This window comes from Motacilla alba, chromosome 9 (genome assembly GCF_015832195.1).
Source record: "Motacilla alba alba isolate MOTALB_02 chromosome 9, Motacilla_alba_V1.0_pri, whole genome shotgun sequence".
NCBI lineage: Eukaryota > Metazoa > Chordata > Aves > Passeriformes > Motacillidae > Motacilla > Motacilla alba.
Window position 1 is genome coordinate 25448533 of NC_052024.1, and position 17844 is coordinate 25466376.

A 17844-nucleotide genomic window follows, 5' to 3' on the forward strand; every position below is an offset into this window, starting at 1 on the left:
TCCCATTTGATTCTTGTCTTCTGATATATGTTTACCTAACATTCTGCTCCCTTCAGTGATGCTCAGACTTCAAACTGGAGTCATAGATTGCTATACTTATGTCCTGTTTAGATTTGGGAAGTATACTTGACAGCAGAGAAATGGAGTCTGTAAAGCTTGCAAAGCCTTTCATCTCTTATATCTGAAAATATCAACCTGCTGATTATAAGATGAATTGCAAACATAGGAAGTGGAAAAGGGCTGAGAAATAAAGGGAAGATATCTACTATTTGGAGCAAGTGAGCTAATGAAAGGAGTGAGAAAGGAAGTAAAAACAAGCAAACTATCAAACTGATGCCATTTTTGGATAGCCAGCACCTTAGCTATGGAGAAAGGCATACTGTAAGTCTGTTAGAGAAAGAATTACATGGACACAAACGATGGAAGACAGGATGAACCCCACTATCTGAATGCCACTGGAAAGCTAAAAAAAACCAAGAAAACAGCTAAACCTAATTGAAGTTGGGTTTTGAGTGCCATTTTTTGGTTTGGTTTTTTTTTTTTTTTTTTGGTTTTGGTTTGTTTTTTTGCATAGAGTTTATGTAAGTTAAACTTTCTTTGTGTTTTGCTGGTACAGATTTTGATATTTAGAGATAAGCTGGAAAAATAATTTGCAATTATGAAGGGGGGATTTGGCCTTTTGTTATGTCCATTTTGCAAGTAAGAATTTCACAGGCAAGAAAACCATTTCTATGGCTAGTCAAGCTACATCATTACTTATGTGAACATATGCTGACATTTTGTAAAATGGCTTAGTATGATTATGAAAACAACTAAAAACAATTACTAGTATTTTTTCATCTATTAGATTATTATTTCCATGTTCCAAAGCCACATATAACTTACTGAAGGTAGTACTAAGCTTTATGGTCTCTCCCAAGAAAGCCATTAATGTATCTGAGAGAAAAGATGTAAAAGCTGAGCACAGAAAAGTCCTGTCTGATCTTATGGAGCTGTTCAGTAAGCAAGTGGTTAAACACCTTAATGTTCTGACTGTTTGGGGTTTTTTCTGCTTTTCATGATCTGTAAGTAGTCTTTGGCTTTTGGCATTCTCTTTTGTGATGTTTGAACGGTATGTTCTAGGAGTAAGCTTTCGGAAGTATTTTTAATTCCAAAGATTGAGTTAGTAGTCTATCGTTCTGATTTTGGTTGGGTTTTGTTAGCTTGTCTGGGGGTATTTGTTTTTCATTCCTTTTTTTTGTTTCTTACCCTATACATAAAATAAAGACGTATACGGAAAAAATGCTTCTTAAGCTTTTAAGAGTTGATCTGAGTTGTCACCATTTAAGGAACATCTTAGATTATAAGCTTCATAATGGCAAATGAAGTTCCAGTATTTGAGTTGCAATCTAAGGAGTGCTGTGATTCTTCTGAATAATGATGTCTAGAGTATAGTGATGTTTTGAGTACGTTCAGATTAGAGCAGAAAACTGCTTGATGTATCATGTGATGCTATTGCAAGGGAAAAAAGGGATCTCTGCTTTTCTGCAAAAGCTGCCTACAGCAATTGTGAAGGAAATAGTGGCAAATAATGATATAAAGGTAATTTTATTGAAAATAAACTGCATAGAATTTCGTATAGATGTCATACCTTTCCTGAGGCTGTGGTAAACACTTGATCATAATATGAGTTACAGAGGCTACAACAGAATTCTTTTCACAGGTTATCTTTCTTCACTAACTATATTTTTAACCCAAAACATGCTGGTTTTCATCTTATTCAGCATCTCTCCTTATCTTATTGTATTAACGTAATGAAACGTACATGCTAAACCAAATTTTCAGGCAGGTAATAATAATACCTTGTTGGTTCTCTCCAACTAAGCTTAAAAAGAAGTAATGTCGCTACTCTTCAGTATGAATACAGACAAGGGGAGGACAATTTAGACTATTTGGCTTAAAAGGAGTATTTTACCATTTTCCATAGAGTAGTTTTTGAGTCTTGAGTATGCAGAACTCTCCAATATTTGTTTGATAAAGTATACTTTTGTCATTACAGACTGTAACTACAAATCCCTACTGCTTTCACACAACTTCAAATTTATCTGTTAAAAAAAAACAAAAACAAACAAACAAAAAAAAAAAAAAAACACAGCAAAAGAAAAACTCATACAGGAAAGGGCTAGTTACAACCTGGAGTTCAGAGACTATGTTCTTTTAAGTAGCTACAAGCTACTTTGGTTTGGACCTCATCTTAGCATTTTTTCTAAATGGTGAAAAACTAAATCATAGAGGAATTAAGTAGTGAAAACAAGTTAAAATAGACCAACCCTTATGTTCATATTATGTCTTCTGCTTTACCAGCAAATGGTGAGAGCTTGTTGATCATTTATTTTATCTCTAGGCTCAAGATTTAACACCATCACTAAATTCCAGCCAAAATCCTCCTTTACTAGGAAATAAGGAAGTAATATTTTCTTAGTGTTTCTGGATTTGTGCAAGGTACAGCTGTCAAAAATACGCTGATTTTGTTCTGTTTAGATTTTAGACTGAAGGATAGAAAACCTTAGTACAGATGACAGCCAATCTCTGTCTGTCATCAGCATGCTTTATTTTTACTGCTTTTCCATGTGTCTTGGAGTACGTGTAGCCCGAGTGTGGCAAAAAAAGCACTTTCTTTTACTGTCTTTATACATGGAAAGAGTAGTTTTCCTTACCAGGGTAGGTACAGTTACTTAAGCAGCTATGTAATCCTTCTTTGCCAAAGTAGTAGCACAGTTGTTTTTATGACTAAGTTCAGTGTACAGGGCTTACATTAGGGATGGTGTTTCTTTAGTCACTTGAAAGAAGGATGCCTTCTTCCCAAACTTCAAGTTACTAATGTAAACAGCTTCAGCAAGTACTTCCTCATGTGCCCTGTCCTATATATATGTCAAGTTAATACGGGGATTGGCCCTAAACAATTCCCTAGCAAATGACTAAGTACTTCTAAATAATTACGAACTGAGAGCTGGACTTTTGCTAATGAGAGCTTGAGTAGCATCAGCAAAGCTTAAGTGATATTTATACCTGTTGAATATTTTAGTTAGACTGCTTTAGAGCTCCTTTTTTAATTGCTCAAGAGTTTAGGGAAGACAGAAATGCATGACAACTTTTTATTTTTGTATCAAGTGCAACATTGCAAGAAACAGATAAAACTCAGTTTACTAGTCCCATAGTATACAGAACTGAAAAACGCATTCTGCCATGCTGCAGGCACTGTGCGTAAGAACCTGGTCAAAATTTCAGTGCAATTGTGACTGGAAGAGCAAAGCAGTGCTATTACTGTTACAACTGTATGTATCCAGTGTCATTAATACATTTATGGTAAAGCAGAATGGCTACCACTCCAGTGTATGAGCAATCCCATGAATTAGATTTTACATCTAAAACAGCAAGCAAAGGAATCAATGCTAATCACCTAATGAGGTGAGGTAACAAACCCAGTTTAAAGAATATGCTGAGCCAATTGATCAAAACAGAAGAAATTTAAGCTGAAAATACCTGGCTTTATCTAGTATGGAGAATTGGAAATTGGGCAGTAATAGGTGGCCCAAGGATTCTGCTTCCTAGCTTTTGCTCAGTCTTCATCTGTAGCACTGCAGAGGCCTTCAGCCAAGAAGTTTTCCTCAAGCTACTAGCAAGTGTAACTGACCACCATCTATACCTTTCTAGCTGTTAGTTCTGGAACAAGTCCTTGCATCACCACTGTTTGAGACAGGCACTTCTACTGAAGGTAGGTATCAAGTTTCTTCTTGATGTTGTCAAAGGAATCCACTCCCATATAGTCAGCTTGGCCCTGTTCCCACCGTTCCTTGCGTTCTTCTGAAGATTCAGTTGGTAATAGTGGTGATACTGATACGTGGGACACTGCCTCTGTAACTTCTGCCTAAAAGGAAAGGTAGAGTAAAAATATAGAAGTATTTTGTATAGCTAAAGCTACAGCAACAGGCCATAGAATAGGACAACAAAGTTGATGTTATTATGCACAGTAGCAAGCATTGCCAATGGGTAGGGATCGTGCAACTTTCCTAGCAAAATAACAAAGCAGAGTTACAGAAGTTAACAAGGGAAAAAAAAAAAGAAAAAAGTAAAATTTCAGTTCTTCATACCTCTCTACAGAAGCCACAAGAGAAAGCCAGAGTATAGACCAAGCCCGATAGCTGCAAACAGTTTGTTAGAAAGATGCAAGATTACCAAGAGAAGCACATCTGAAGAGGTCAATAACTTTTGGTCTTAGAAAGGCTGAGAACTTAAACTGGTCCATGTACTAAGCTAAGACTAAGAAGACCTCAGTCAGATGCAGGCTGCTAAACTCTGTGAATGAGAACTAGAGTTAGAAGCATTACTTTGGTTGTCCTAGGCATACCTAAACGTGATTCACCATGCAAGATCTGTATGTACATATTTGCATGCTGACCTGGGGTTCTTCTGCTTGAGAACCTCATTAGCTGCAACACACTAAGACTTAGACCCTTCTCTGTATAAATTAAAGAAGTTACTACATCAAAGAAGTTACTACAGTATAAGACCTGGTGCTACATTAACTATGTACATAGTTTGTTTTAGGCAAGCATACAGCCATGTCCAAGACCTGTCTAGCATGCTTCTCTTTTGTAGTATTATTTATTCCAAGCTTAAAAGGACAAAACTAAAATACCCTGCATCCCACAAAGTAAACCACACCCATGCTTTGAGATGGACAGAGGGAAGGGAAATTGATGCAATGGTAAATAACCTGTCACCCATACTTAGGTATGGATGTACAAGATTATTAGAGCACGTACCATATTTACCCCTGTAGTAGTTTCTTTAACAATTCCATGCTGTTCTAGTAATGGTAAAACATCAGCTATGTAGGTATCCCACCACATGTTGAGGAATTCTGGGTGAACTATTTTAGGGTCATCCATGTTGCCCTTTATGCTTTTTGTTCTGGAGTCGTATGTATAGTTCCACGGCTTTGTGCTTCCCAGGAAATGCACCACCTTAGTATTTGCACCAAACCTGTTGGGCAGAAGAATTTTAGAAGTCAGTTTGTACATATGTCTAGAAAACGAGCTTTGACAGGCAGACATAACTTTTTTTTTTACCTGTTACTTCTGTATTTGTCCAGAAAACAGAGATATGAATATATTTAGGAGGCTAAATGCTAAATCTGCCAATGCCTATTGGGACTGAAAGCATTGCGATACAACGGAAAAAATGCAAGCTGAATTCTACATTGCACTAGTTAGAATACAGCCAAAACCTAGTGGTCTGGGCTATTATATACTTACAGACAACTCAAGTCTTTAGGGTCATGTCCATAGCTCAGGGGAGAGCAGTCTCAAGCAGCCGTTGCAATCGGAACTGGTTGTAAAAGTGAAAAAGACTCTACTCCGAAGTCAGCAAGCCAGAGAGTTAAGCATTACAAGTATTATGCAGAGAACAGTCAGTGTTAAGAGTTACCCTTTCAGTTTATAGCCCTGTAGAAATGGATCATCGGATGGCTCTGCTGCAAGGAGACCATGTCCCTGCAAAATAGTAACTTTGTATAACCAAGGCATTTCAGAAGACTCCTGATCTCGGTGCAGCAGGGTCTTGCTAGACAACCCTTTCCTAAATAACCTTAGGGCAGCCATGCGTGGGTTTGGTAGTCGGTTGTTTTTGTTTCTTTTTGAAACCATTTAAACTCTATTTTCAATATGGACTTCTAGCTTTGTCCCAGCTGTTATCAGTATGTTCTTTTGTATTAAAAATAAAGATGAGATGCACCTTTTCTCAAGTAAAGAACTTAACACTGAAAGAGACAACATTCATGTCATTCTCCTACAGTTCCAGAGCTGGGTTTTAGCTTGATTCAGTTTTGTGAACAAGCAATACTAGTCTGTCTGCTAACAGTGGCTATCTCACCTAGTTCAGTTTGTATCACATTAGGCTTTCTTGTCAACATAATATGACTGAAATGGAGAGTAACATGAAGTAGCTGGCCTAATGTTTTATTAAGCAGATGCTGGTCATTTTGACCAGGACTCAGGTGTTAAAGAGTTTTGTGTATGGAGACAATACAGGTGTGTTTCAAAAGCCATAGAATATTCAAACCAAGTATGCATTTGGATGGGGTTGTAGGTTTCAAACTATTTTAAGGTCCTTGTCTATATTTCAATGTTCATGTTCAATGTTTTCAATACAACTGATCTTATTGCAGAATGAAGATTCATGTGTGCGTGAAAGGCCAAGTATTTGCTTTAACTGCATGGAAAAAAAGTGTCTTCAAGAGGTCAGTTACTGGGCTTTAACTTTAAACCCCAAAAGTCAAGATTTAGCATAAGGGGACTACCTTAGTTTTATCAGCTGTCAGTATTTAACCTGGGTTTTCTTCATCTTAGGCTGCTGCTGTTCTAAGGAAGCTTATTGTTCAAAAATCAAGGGAAGTTAAGCTAGACAATAGAATGCATAAGAAGTATCATGACATTTGTTGCAAATGGAGAAGTATACTCTTGGTATCCTGTCCACTTACCATCAGAACAACAGATGCCAAGCTTCTACAATGTTTTCAGCATCTGCTTTCTAGATACTTTCTGCACCTGCAATACTTTATTTTGGCATTTAAGCTCAACTGTTAGGAAGCTTTATGTCCACACTGGCCTCAGCAACTAATCTGTCTTTCCACATCTCCCAGAAAAGTCCTTCATCAATGTTTTGAAGTTAGAGAGCATTTGTCATGAATTGGCATTTTCCTTTGGAAAAAGGATTACCGAGACTGCTGTGAAATCTAGTCTCGCTGTACAAAGCTGCAAAAAACTTAGCTACTGCTGTCAGTAGGTTTAAATTTCACTATATTCTAACTGTTGATTATCAGGAGTGTAGCTGCTGATCTAACCAAGGGAACTTGTTCCACCTATTGAGTAGGGAATATTACTTACAAGGGCTGCACTTCCAGCATTCTATTTTTGAAGGTCTGATGAATTCAGTTAAGCAACTGATTCAATCACTTAAAGATATTTTTTGTCAAGAGCTCCCAGATCCAATTAGTGTTTTGTGGCAACAAAGTGATTTGTAAAATTAAGGTCATGTGACTAACAGCCAGCCATGGAAAGAGGGCATACTTTACAATAGATGTTAGTTTATCAAATGCTATCCAGCTACTTAGTCGTTCTGAGGCTTGCATATATTTCTTTAAATAAGTGTTCCACTTTTAGCATGACAAGATTCCAAATAGTATTCTGATCACAAGACATAGCTTGATCTTGAGCCAGCAAAGCCTGCTTATGCCAGCTGCTGCTTTAGACTCTAGCAACCTGATGTCATTCAGAGATCAGATTGTTTTTATGCACTTGGCACCTTCCCTCTTCCTTGCCTCCAACTTCTGTAGCTCATAATAGGTAAAGAGTTTCTGTGTAACACTTCAGTTTCCCTTCTTTCCCCCCCCCCGCCCCTTTCTCCTGGACTGTTATAACAACCCTGCCTCTGAAATACAGTTTACTCACATGCCACACTAACACTGCTAGCTAGGGAGGGTACAGGTTTTGTCACAGAGGAAATATGCAGTGATATGTGGCTGGCTATATTCTTTGTTCCATCTTGCTGTTACTTAAGGAACTGACAGAAGTCTAGAAAGACCGTTAGGAGAGAATTCTAGCTTGATACAAATCTTTGTTTACCACACTTATTTGAATGGTATAGGTTGATTAGATGAAACTGTAACTACTGGTCGTTAAATACCCTAAGTAACTGAAGTGAAGAAAGGGCAAGTTATCTAAGTGGGAAGGATACCACCAGTGACATGCTGAAGGTCAGCTCAAGTTGATTAAAGAGCCTACTGCAATTGGTTAGAACTGTTCTAGACTGTACCCTATACTGGAGGAGTGGTTTTTCCTTTTGCAAGTGACCTGTCAAATGTGCTTACTCAACTTCAGTGTTATCACTAGGGATGAGTGGTTTAAGCTGCAGATACAGCTGAATTTGACTTTCACCAATTCAACTTTTTTAAGAGAAGAAATAATGATATTTTGAGGGGCAAGAACAGTCTACATCTAGAAAACCTGTGAAAGCTCACATCATGCCTGTTCATTCTGTTACAAGAAATTAGTTTATGTAAGCTCTGAAGGTCTTCTTGAAGTTTTCAACTTACGCTTTAAATGCTGGAAGGTAGGAATATACAGAAGTGCTGCTCAAATTATAAATAAACGGTAGATGTTTGCTCATGTCTGTTGTTGCCCAGCTGCTGAAGAAGGTGTTTAATAACCCCTGATCTGCACCTAAAAGAGAAAGCATTAATAGGCTACAAGCATCAGACAGCTGTTTGATGATCTTTTTCAGTCACTTTACTAAGCAAGAGTTGGTAATGCAGTAATTGTGTCCTGTAGAAGTCTGGCACAGAGCACTACAATTCTATTTGTGAACAACCCTGTAAACGTTGCAGCCTCTGAATATTCCAAAAATGCACAGAATGAAATAGTATATATGGGGTTACTTTTGTTAAAAGATAGGAAGCTGCTCATAAACTCTGCCATTCAGTTTCTTTTACAGCTTAAGTTCAGTGTGTATAACACAGCAAAAATACCCCACATTAAAACAGTACAACTGAGCACTGCTCAGCTGTAGCTCAGAAGATCAAATGGCAGCAATAAGTTTTACTACTTATGCTTACAGGTGCATGACTAACATCATCTCACTGACAGAGTTAGGGATCAGTGGCCTGTTAGACCTGCAGTCCCAGATGCATCTACCTTCAAACTGATCTGATAAGAAAAGCACATGTAGCTGCTTTTCAACATTGTCAACGTCATTGTTGACGATTCTAGTAAAACTCCATCAAATTCCTTAACAGATAATAGGTGTTCCTAAGTCTGTACTAAAAAGCTCCTGACTAACCACTAAATGAGGATAACAATCTGTGTTCAGAAAGGTCATGTCTTAGTTTGCAAGTAGATGTTGTTACAAGGTTAAGGTGAATCTGAAGTTGTTTGGTATCTCAGCAGTAGATTAGCTAAAAAAATAAATATAGCCTTCAGGCCAGAGTAGACTAGTTTATAAGCAGTGACTGAGAAGTAAAAACCTATTTATCTACATCCATTCATTCTTTATCACAATGAATATGATTAGTCTTTAAATGGTAATAATCCCTCTTACCAAGGAGATTGAAGGGAGTCCTCTGACTTTCACTTGCTGTATTATTTCACCTATCACTGCATTCACAAGTAACATTGAGGGGCAGGTAAATGGATAGCTTAGTTAGCAGACAATGTTTCATTCTCTGCTGACTCAGGAAAAGGTTTTTAGTGACCTATGATTCGATTTAGGGCAGTATTAAGGTTTATAGCATCAGTGCTGTTTGAGCAGAATTTGCTTTTTGCAGCTGAAGTATCTAGACGCTGGGCATAAACTTAGATGTACGGACAGTACACTGACAAATATAAATTCTAGGTATCCTGTTACAGCTGTCAGCATACATGCAGATTGCAGAGTGAGAAACAGCCAGAGACTCAGTCCAGCAATTTCAAACCTCTGACTTGCCTCTCAATGCATAAAGGAAGGAAAGCACTTTTGAAAAACGTGTATCCATCATAAGAGAACTGAAGGGGCAGCAACAGTGTATTTAACGTACTATACAGGGCTTTCTCTCGCTCAGATTGGTTTACATCCTTGGCCTTTTTTCAGATTGCATGTCTTTGTGCCAAAGACAATGAAAGCAGCATCCAGCTGTCCTAATTCAGACTTCAGCGGGAGTATTGTTATATCAACAGGCTCTCACACATAAGGTGAAAAAACAGGCAGTACTTATATTAACTACATATTTACAGATACATATCAAGATACAATACAGCAAGACTATTTTGGATGCCAGGCTAAAGAGCAAGAGGATTGTCTAAGCAATAGCAACATTCTTAAGGTAGCAGTACTACCAGATTTCTTCTAAAACCAAGCTTTTCTTTTCTATCCACTACTTTAGATGGTGTCTAGAGCAGTTGCATGACATATTCTTTATTATCTGCAAAGGTGAAGTTTAGACAGACAGAGTAGATGTCTACATAAGTAGCCATCATTCTGCCATTTCTGGACAACAGTACTACATGGGAGGCAGCTGTCTGCTGTTACATACAAGAAATATTCTGGAAGGTCTCCTATTCCCTAGTTACTCCTACTGCAGACAAGGTACTTGCAGCTTGACTTCAACTACACGTAGTTTGGTAGGTTGTTAAGCTTGCATCTCTCTTAAGTCCATTAAAAGCAGTGACGCTTCACAGATTTCTCTTACTAAGTTTCCTAGGCCCTTTTATTACTCTCTAGGTCAATTTAATTTTCAATTCCCTTTCTCCTTACCAAGTTCCTGAGCTCAGCAGTAGCTTATACAGATGGTCTAGGTCTCCATGGTGTCATTACTCAGATCAGTGATACCATTTAATAAAAACTAAGTAGATTTTGAAGCTGAAGTACAAATTACAGTTCTAGAAATTTGATAACTAAACAATTAGCCCACTGTTTTTGCTGTTAAGTGCTGCAACAATTGCTTTACTTTTAGGAGAGAGGCAGTTTCACCATTGCATGGTTTTAGCATTCAAGTCAGAAAGCATATTGTAAAAACAGTTCTATTAATTTGGGTTTTTTGATTGGTTGCTTTTGGGGAGGTTGGGGGTTTTTTTTGGGGGAGGGGGGTGAGGGAGAGGGTGAGGAGAGGGTGTTTGGTTGGTGTTGGGGGGTTTTGTTTGTTTTAATGCAACAATTCAGAATTATGCTACAGATTTTTCCATAGCTGGTGACCAATTTGCACCTTTGACCTTTATTACATGGCACTATTAATTTTCATTTTCATTGGGTAGCATTGAGCATGCAACCAGTGTTCTTTAGAAGGCCACACAAAAGAGTCCCGTACAGTAACAAGGATTATTCTGCAGACTAGGAGTGACATCTGAATATTTTACTTTTCACAAAGTACTGAGAGGTAAGTCAACATTACCTTTTATCTGAGAGTTTCTTTTTATGGTCTTATTTACATAGTTTTCTATATTTTTTTCAGTTAGACTTTGTTTTATACCACAGTAGTTACATAATGAAATTAATTGACAGGAGTCAGTGATACTCAGAAGCCTTTAACTATAGCAGTCCCTAAGGGATATAAGCTTTTACTGCAACAGTAACAGATATAGTAGACTTACAGGACAGCTCAATTTGGCTTCTCAAGCTTAAACCTGGTACAACGGCAGATCCCAAGTAACCTATAGTGGGAAGCAGCCAAGGCTACCACATGCACTTGATATTGGGAAAGAGACAGTCACCACCCTATAAGAACAGGAAGCCATCACATAGCATACAAAAAGATAGCTGTATCTTCAAATGTTTGATTCTCTGAAGCTGTGCTGAAGTTGACCAGTACTATTTTTTCTATAGCAGCTTGAGTTAGTGTAGAACAACTTGAGTATTAGAAATGTCTGAAGCATAGTACTGGAGATTCATTTCTTGTTATATGATTTCTTGTTCTATGATTCTACACCTGTTAGTCTGGAGACCAAACTAAGTTTTTATTTCATTAAGGCTGAAAAGAGTTATTTTACTACATATTGTAACAATAGCCTCTATTTCTGAGAAGGATACAATTTTTGCATAGTTACATTGAGAATTGTATCGTACAGAGTCCCCATGAGATGTATGTAGTTACTGAGCCATCCCAAATACTGTCACCATTTTGGTCTAACTTATACTGAAATACAAATTAATACATACCATCAAAGCTGCCTTTCTCTGTGGCAAACTGTAACAGCTGACTGTATGTTTCAATGGAAGGTCGATAAACAAAAACTCCTGAATTAAAACAGTCGGGCCAGCCTGGATCTGGTGCTGCAGATAGCTCTTCTCTCTCAAAAAGCTCATCTATATTTGACAAAACCTAATTGTAAAGGAGTTTAAAAAATGCTTTTAGGTTACAAATTGTGGTATCATGTTTTTCATGGATTTTGGCATCAACACTAAGACATGAAAGGAACTTCTTTTATCAGTGTTCATCTTACAGAAGACAATACTTTACAGAAATAGTCCCCAGAGACTTCATAACAGTTAATTTAGTTTAAAAGGCACACACATTCTTACTGTTACTAGTCCATCTATTATCCCTACTCTTAAAAAAAAACACACAGAAAAAAATCCAACAACCCTGATACTAGGCCTTTGAGAAGTACCATAAGACACAGCCACTTACCATTGTGTCTGCATCCATGAAAACACATTTTGAAAACTGCGTCAGTTCCCAGCAGTGAAGCTTTGTTAGTGTGACACCCAACTCAGGTCTTTTCATTAACGCCAAGTGTGCTGAATCCCCACTATCCAAGACATTTACCAATATGACTTCATCAAAGACTTTTTCCAGCACTCTCCTGGGGAAGAGTCAATTGGCAAGATTTAGTTCTAGTGTTACTCCAACAGCAGACCACATGACAGATTCCGTAAAGAGAAGTGGAATAACAGGAAACCTGGCAACTATTGTTGAAAAGTAGTAAGAGTTGACCGCATATTTTTGCATGCACAAGTACACCTGTCTGCCATTAAGTTTGTAATATGCACATTTTGGGGAACAAAGAAGTCTTTTGGGTTTTTTTTTTACTTCCACAGAGTTTTAGTTGGCATTGGTATCAAGTCCAGTAAGTCATACACTAAGCTTTTTTTTCATCGAGACTCTGATATCTAGCAACTTAAAAGCCTACCCTCAGCAGACAATTAAGAAATAGGAAGCTGTTAGACTAGCTTGAGTAGGACAGCAGCTGAATCCGAAACAGCTGAGACAATTTTATGCAATACTTACACTGTTCTGGATTTGTGACATCTGGGACATTTGAGACATCTGACTAGACCTAATTGCTAAAACATTCTTTATCCCATGAAGTCTTTTCAAGACTGACTTAGTCATGGCTGTGGGTAGAAAATGTTTTGAACCCGTATCATATTCACTAAAGAGTGACAAACTTTCAGGCAGTGTAGTGAAATTTTGTGGCAGATATCCAACCTTTGCTTTACCATCAACAGAGCATTACCATTAGTTTAAGAGATTAAGGTGTTCATGCTGCTTAAAACAGGAAACATCAGTAAAGTCTTACTGTTCTTCAGCATATTTTGAATGCTTAGCAACTGCCAGTACAATTTAAGCCACAGAACTTTTAAAGGAGTTTTGGAACTCTGCCTTGCAAGGCAGTCTTTATACTCAGTTGGTGGGTCAGTGCTTCTGAACTTCAGGCATACTTTGCTAGTGGAGACAGGGTGAGAAATGCAAGTTCCAATTACACCATTAGGTACATAGGTATCACTGGTCTAAAGGCATAGTACTAGGTGGCTTTCACTAGCACATAGGTACATTTAAGGTTCATCTCAGAGGAGCACACTCACCTAGTAGGCTGAAGTGGATGTTCCTATATGCAACATTTTAACAGCGATACAACCGTTTAGCTGCCAGGAGACTCCAGGGAAAGTCACTGCATTTTTTTATTGAGTCACCTCTCTATTGGGTCTATATATTGATAACTCTTTTCAGAATTACTTTCCCATGCAGAGAATCTTGACCTATCATCTGTAGTTCCCGTAGTTATCAACTGTTGTTTTATTATATTTTTTACCCTCTTACATGTGGAAAGAATACAGCCCACTCCATAGTGAGACTATTCTAAGGAGGCTGTAGGAAGCAGTTGCCTCTTAATTTCATTTGATGTACTGTGGTGACCTTGTTAGATGACTCTGTTCAGCTGCTGATTTGACATACTTGGTGCTACTTCAGTTCTGTTTGCTTGTCCCATGATAAAATTTGAAGTGTCTCCTAGACTTCAATAGAGCTTGTATTATATTATGTCAATTGGGAATATCTGCAAAACAAATAAATACTAATTCCCTGCCCCCACCTCCACATGCACACACATAGCACTAACAAATGCACAGGCAATATCACATTGTTGGACAATTCTAAGCAGGACTACAAAAGAGTAAAGATCCAGCAGAAATATCAGTATCAAGTCATGGTTCAGAGCCCTAACTGCAGACTATTTGTTTAACTCATCGTAGTGAAGAAAAAAGCCACACCAAACAAACAGTTTCATGTTTGAAAAACTTACAGAACTCCAGATAGTATAGATAAGTTGAGTTCTGCTGAAATTAGCTGGTTAGCTTCCAGAGTTTTGAAGGGTTACTACTAAGGAAGTTAACTTCCATTTTTCAACCTGCACATCAGCAGGAACTGTTGCAGTCTGAAGCATGTAAGTGACCTTACCTCATAAGATCTGAGACCTGAGGAGTTATGAGTGCAGTCAGCTTCCTTGTTGTTCTATACTGTTGCAAGGATGAACCAAGTACCAGTGCTCCTTTCACATATGAATCATTTGTGGCTAGAGTCACAAAAGACTGGTCTGGAAGAAATCAATGCGGTCAAGTTAGCATGATCCGCTACTTTATTCTGAGGCAGATACATTACAAACCTAGTATTGTTAGGTAATCTTGCTGTGAGACCTCTAAGATGTGCCCTTTAATTCTGTGTATAGGGCCTTCCTACGTGACTCAATGAAGCAGATTGCTTGCATAGCTATATTTGCTATTGTTAACTTTACACATGGCAAAATGCAGTAAAATGATCCACAAAATCAAGACTGTTTCAAGAGAGCACCAGTTCAAATTTGCCCACAGGTTAAATAAGTCATTCCAAAAGTAGAGAGACAACCCAAAATTCTAAAGAGCTCTACTTGGGCCACTAATATGCTATTATGCAAAAAGTGTTTGGAGTCTGTGGGCTTGCTTTTGGCCTAAAGTTAGTAAGGTTTTGTAGAGTTTGTCTAGGTTCAGCTCTCAACCCAGAAGCTAAAGCAATGTAAAACTTGCAATTCATTTTCAAATGAAAGTAAGCATTGAATTATATTTTAGGCAACAGTTTTAAGTTTTGCTAGCTCAGGATTTCGCAGATTAGTTGGTCTGCAGCCCATGATTGCAGCTCTGTCACAAGAATGCAAGATTTAAATGGGAAGTAACTAGTAATACAAAAAGCAATTTAGAACTTGCAGGAACAATTTTTACTCTTTGAGCAAAAAGAGGTACTATAGTTTTCTGTTCCAGCTGTATCTTAAATATAGCTTAAGATACATTGTTTTGCCCTATAGTACTTATTGAAGCCATATTATACAAGCTTTGCCTTCTTTCATGTTGTTTTTTAACTGCCAGAGGGGGACTCACAAAAGCAAACAAGCAACTTATAAAAGTTCTTCAGTTCACTGTTAACTATTTTAATGTAGACCTCCTTTCAAAGTCATATCACTTGACAAAGCATGCTCTTTTCTACCAATCCATTTTCACTCTATCAACAGAACAGCTTCTTCCTAAGAATTTCAGGAGTCAAATTTATTTTAGCAACTTTGATTTCTTTTCTTTACAGAAGATGTTAACTAGGTTAGATCAGATTGAGATTTCTGAGTACTTAAAGGCTTACTATCAAGCCTAGTAGTAAGAATAAAATACTGACTTCTTTCAGAAAAATTGTTGTTTGGCACAATGCCTAAGCTCACGAGGCAGTCATCATCAGTATCTTTTAAACTTAATACCCCCTTAACAGTTGACAACGGACAGTCATGTACCATAATTGCCTATAAGCTCTGCAAACCTGGTCTGCAAGATCTATAGACCAGCTACAAAACCTTTTATTTTGCTTAGCAGCAAAACTAACTAGTCCCAAGGGATTTAGATTATAGCGGTCAACCACAAAGATCAAAAGCTTCTATAATGCCAGGAATAAAGATATTTTGTTTCGATTCACTTTTAGCTACCTATTTGTATTAGTTCATATTCAGCAAATCTGCAGAACACCTTTATGTTTCTTTGAAAGGGCAAGAGTGAAATATTTTAAGTTGTATAAACAGCCTCCTAATAGGACAGGGTTTTTCACTAGGTAATTTGCATGTTACTATTCAATACATTGAAGTCTGATACTATTCTCTCAGACAGCTCACAAAAAATCCAGTGTAGACAAAGGAGGATTGTGCCCAATATTAATCTGAATGTTGTTTGGTTTTTGTTTGTTTGTTTTTGTTGGGGTTTTTTTGGTTTTTTTTTTTTGCACTAGCAGTGTAGCACTAATTCTTAAAGTGACCTTGCCACTGAAAGACAGATCTTTCCTTCATTGACCTGTTAGCAGGTACACTTCTACTCTGTCTCATCTTCTTGAAACTGAATATTCACACACACACAAAGGTCTTTAGGGAAATAAAGTCAATTTAATGATGGAATAAAAGCTAAGAAGCACCCTACTGCATCCCAGCTCTAGGAGGAAACTTTACAACTGTTTGACAGGAGGTTAATGTTGCCAACCTGGAGACCATCTAAGCAGCATAATTTTCCAAAGTTTCGAATTAACTGTGGTTTATTCTATATCTAAAGTTTCTATTGTATCTCTTCTATATCATCCTGTTTGTGTTCAATATCATCTATATATCATACCTAAGTGTTCTATTCTATATAATTTGTAAGTACATGAGCCCACGCTAGAGTTCGGGCAAGACCAGTTGGTGCTTATTATGGAAGTTATATCTGCAAAAGACTAGTCCATTCTACCAAAACATCAAGTATTTCAGCTGTGTGGATCTCCGTTCTCATCCTTCTCCCCTTCTCTGTAAACACTTTCTTCACAGAATCTCGTGTTTACACAGCAGCCAGTGTTAGGCCTGAAACATAATGAACTCTTGGTGAGACTATGTCCTCAAAACCACATAGAATGAGAGGCAGTTGCACAGCTTCCTAATTGACTTACCCAGACAAAACCATGCTACTTCAGAGAACTCTTTGGCTGCCCAGTTCATAGGCTATAATATCTCTTTGCAAGAGTTTTTGTGCTAGCCCTTACACACCCACTAGCATCCTGGAAGTCTGAGCTAAAAGCGATCTTTCATTTGACGGTGTGCAGAGGTTATTAGAGTGCTTGCCCCAGATCATTTAAAAATTTCCCCTGGAAGATTTGTCCTAGGCATAGCCAGAGTTCACAGGTGCTTGCCTTTTCTCCTATTCTCGGAGTTAGGTGCAAGTATATCTGATTTATTTTTTGAGTACAGGATTCCTAGAGACACAGGAGCATCTTATCAAGACATGCATCGGAGGGCAGACTTCCTGCAGGCTTCCAGACCTGAACATGACACCGACTTTGCTGACAACTTCAGGTGAAAATCGAGGAAAAAAAAAGAAAACAGCCCCCCCCAAAAAAACACAAACAAAAAATCCAAAACAAACAAACAAGAACCAAACAACAAGAAAAACAAAAAACGGAAGAAAGAAGTGACACGTACGTGGAGAGCCGTAAGGACCTACTCACTGCAAAGTATCAAAAACACAGAAATCACAAGCTCTCTCCGGCGTTCCAGGAGAGGGCTGGGTTTTCCCCTGTGAGCCGCTGTACCCCTACAGTGGCCTCTCCGGCCCATCCTGCTCCCCGCCACGCCGGCGACATCCCTCCCGTTAGGAGACGGAGCCTGGGGCAGAGCATCGAGCTAGGTGCGGAAAGAGCCGCACCATGCCGATCCTGTCCAACCGCACGGCGGTGCCCGGCGGGACGGCTCTGAACCCCCCGCGGGCAGTCCCTGCCCCCACCAGACGAAGCCCGCTCGCCGCCGGGATGGCTGCCTAAAAACAGCGCGGCGGCGGCGATCCCGCGGCGGCTCCGCGATCCCGCGGCCCTGGCGAAGAGCGGCGGGCGCACACTGACCTGCCATGGTGCCCGAGCGCAGGTCGGGTCGGTGCGGGAGACGCGACGGCCGCGGTCGGGGCCGCGCTGAGGCCGCCCCTTATATAGGGGCGGGGCCAGTGGCGGCGCGGCGGCGGCCGCCGGGGACGCCCCGCCCC

General features: G+C 38.8%; 1 protein-coding gene across 2 annotated transcripts; it reads right to left on the minus strand.

Annotated features, from left to right (window-relative positions):
* Nucleotides 1-1568: 1568 nt before the first annotated feature.
* On the minus strand, nt 1569-17841 carry GYG1 (glycogenin 1). 2 transcript variants are annotated; one of them, XM_038145804.1, is made up of 8 exons: nt 17708-17841; nt 14246-14381; nt 12197-12371; nt 11725-11887; nt 8135-8261; nt 4806-5025; nt 4131-4181; nt 1569-3907 (listed from the first exon to the last, which is right to left on the minus strand). In XM_038145804.1, the coding sequence occupies exons 1-8, from the start codon at nt 17712-17714 to the stop codon at nt 3746-3748; spliced, it is 1041 nt and encodes a 346-aa protein (XP_038001732.1). In that variant the 5' UTR covers nt 17715-17841; the 3' UTR covers nt 1569-3745. The 2 variants fall into 2 exon arrangements, with proteins under 2 accessions (XP_038001732.1, XP_038001733.1); XM_038145805.1 differs by lacking the exon at nt 4131-4181.
* Nucleotides 17842-17844: the final 3 nt, after the last annotated feature.

Excerpts from the sequence above, each read along its gene's own strand:
- GYG1 (XM_038145804.1), bottom strand. Across the intron at positions 12,372-14,245 it reads CAGGTCTCAGATCTTATGAG|GAGAGTGCTGGAAAAAGTCT; the intron begins GTAAGGTCACTT and ends ACTCTTCCCCAG. Across the intron at positions 4,182-4,805 it reads CTACTACAGGGGTAAATATG|CTATCGGGCTTGGTCTATAC; the intron begins GTACGTGCTCTA and ends AACTGTTTGCAG.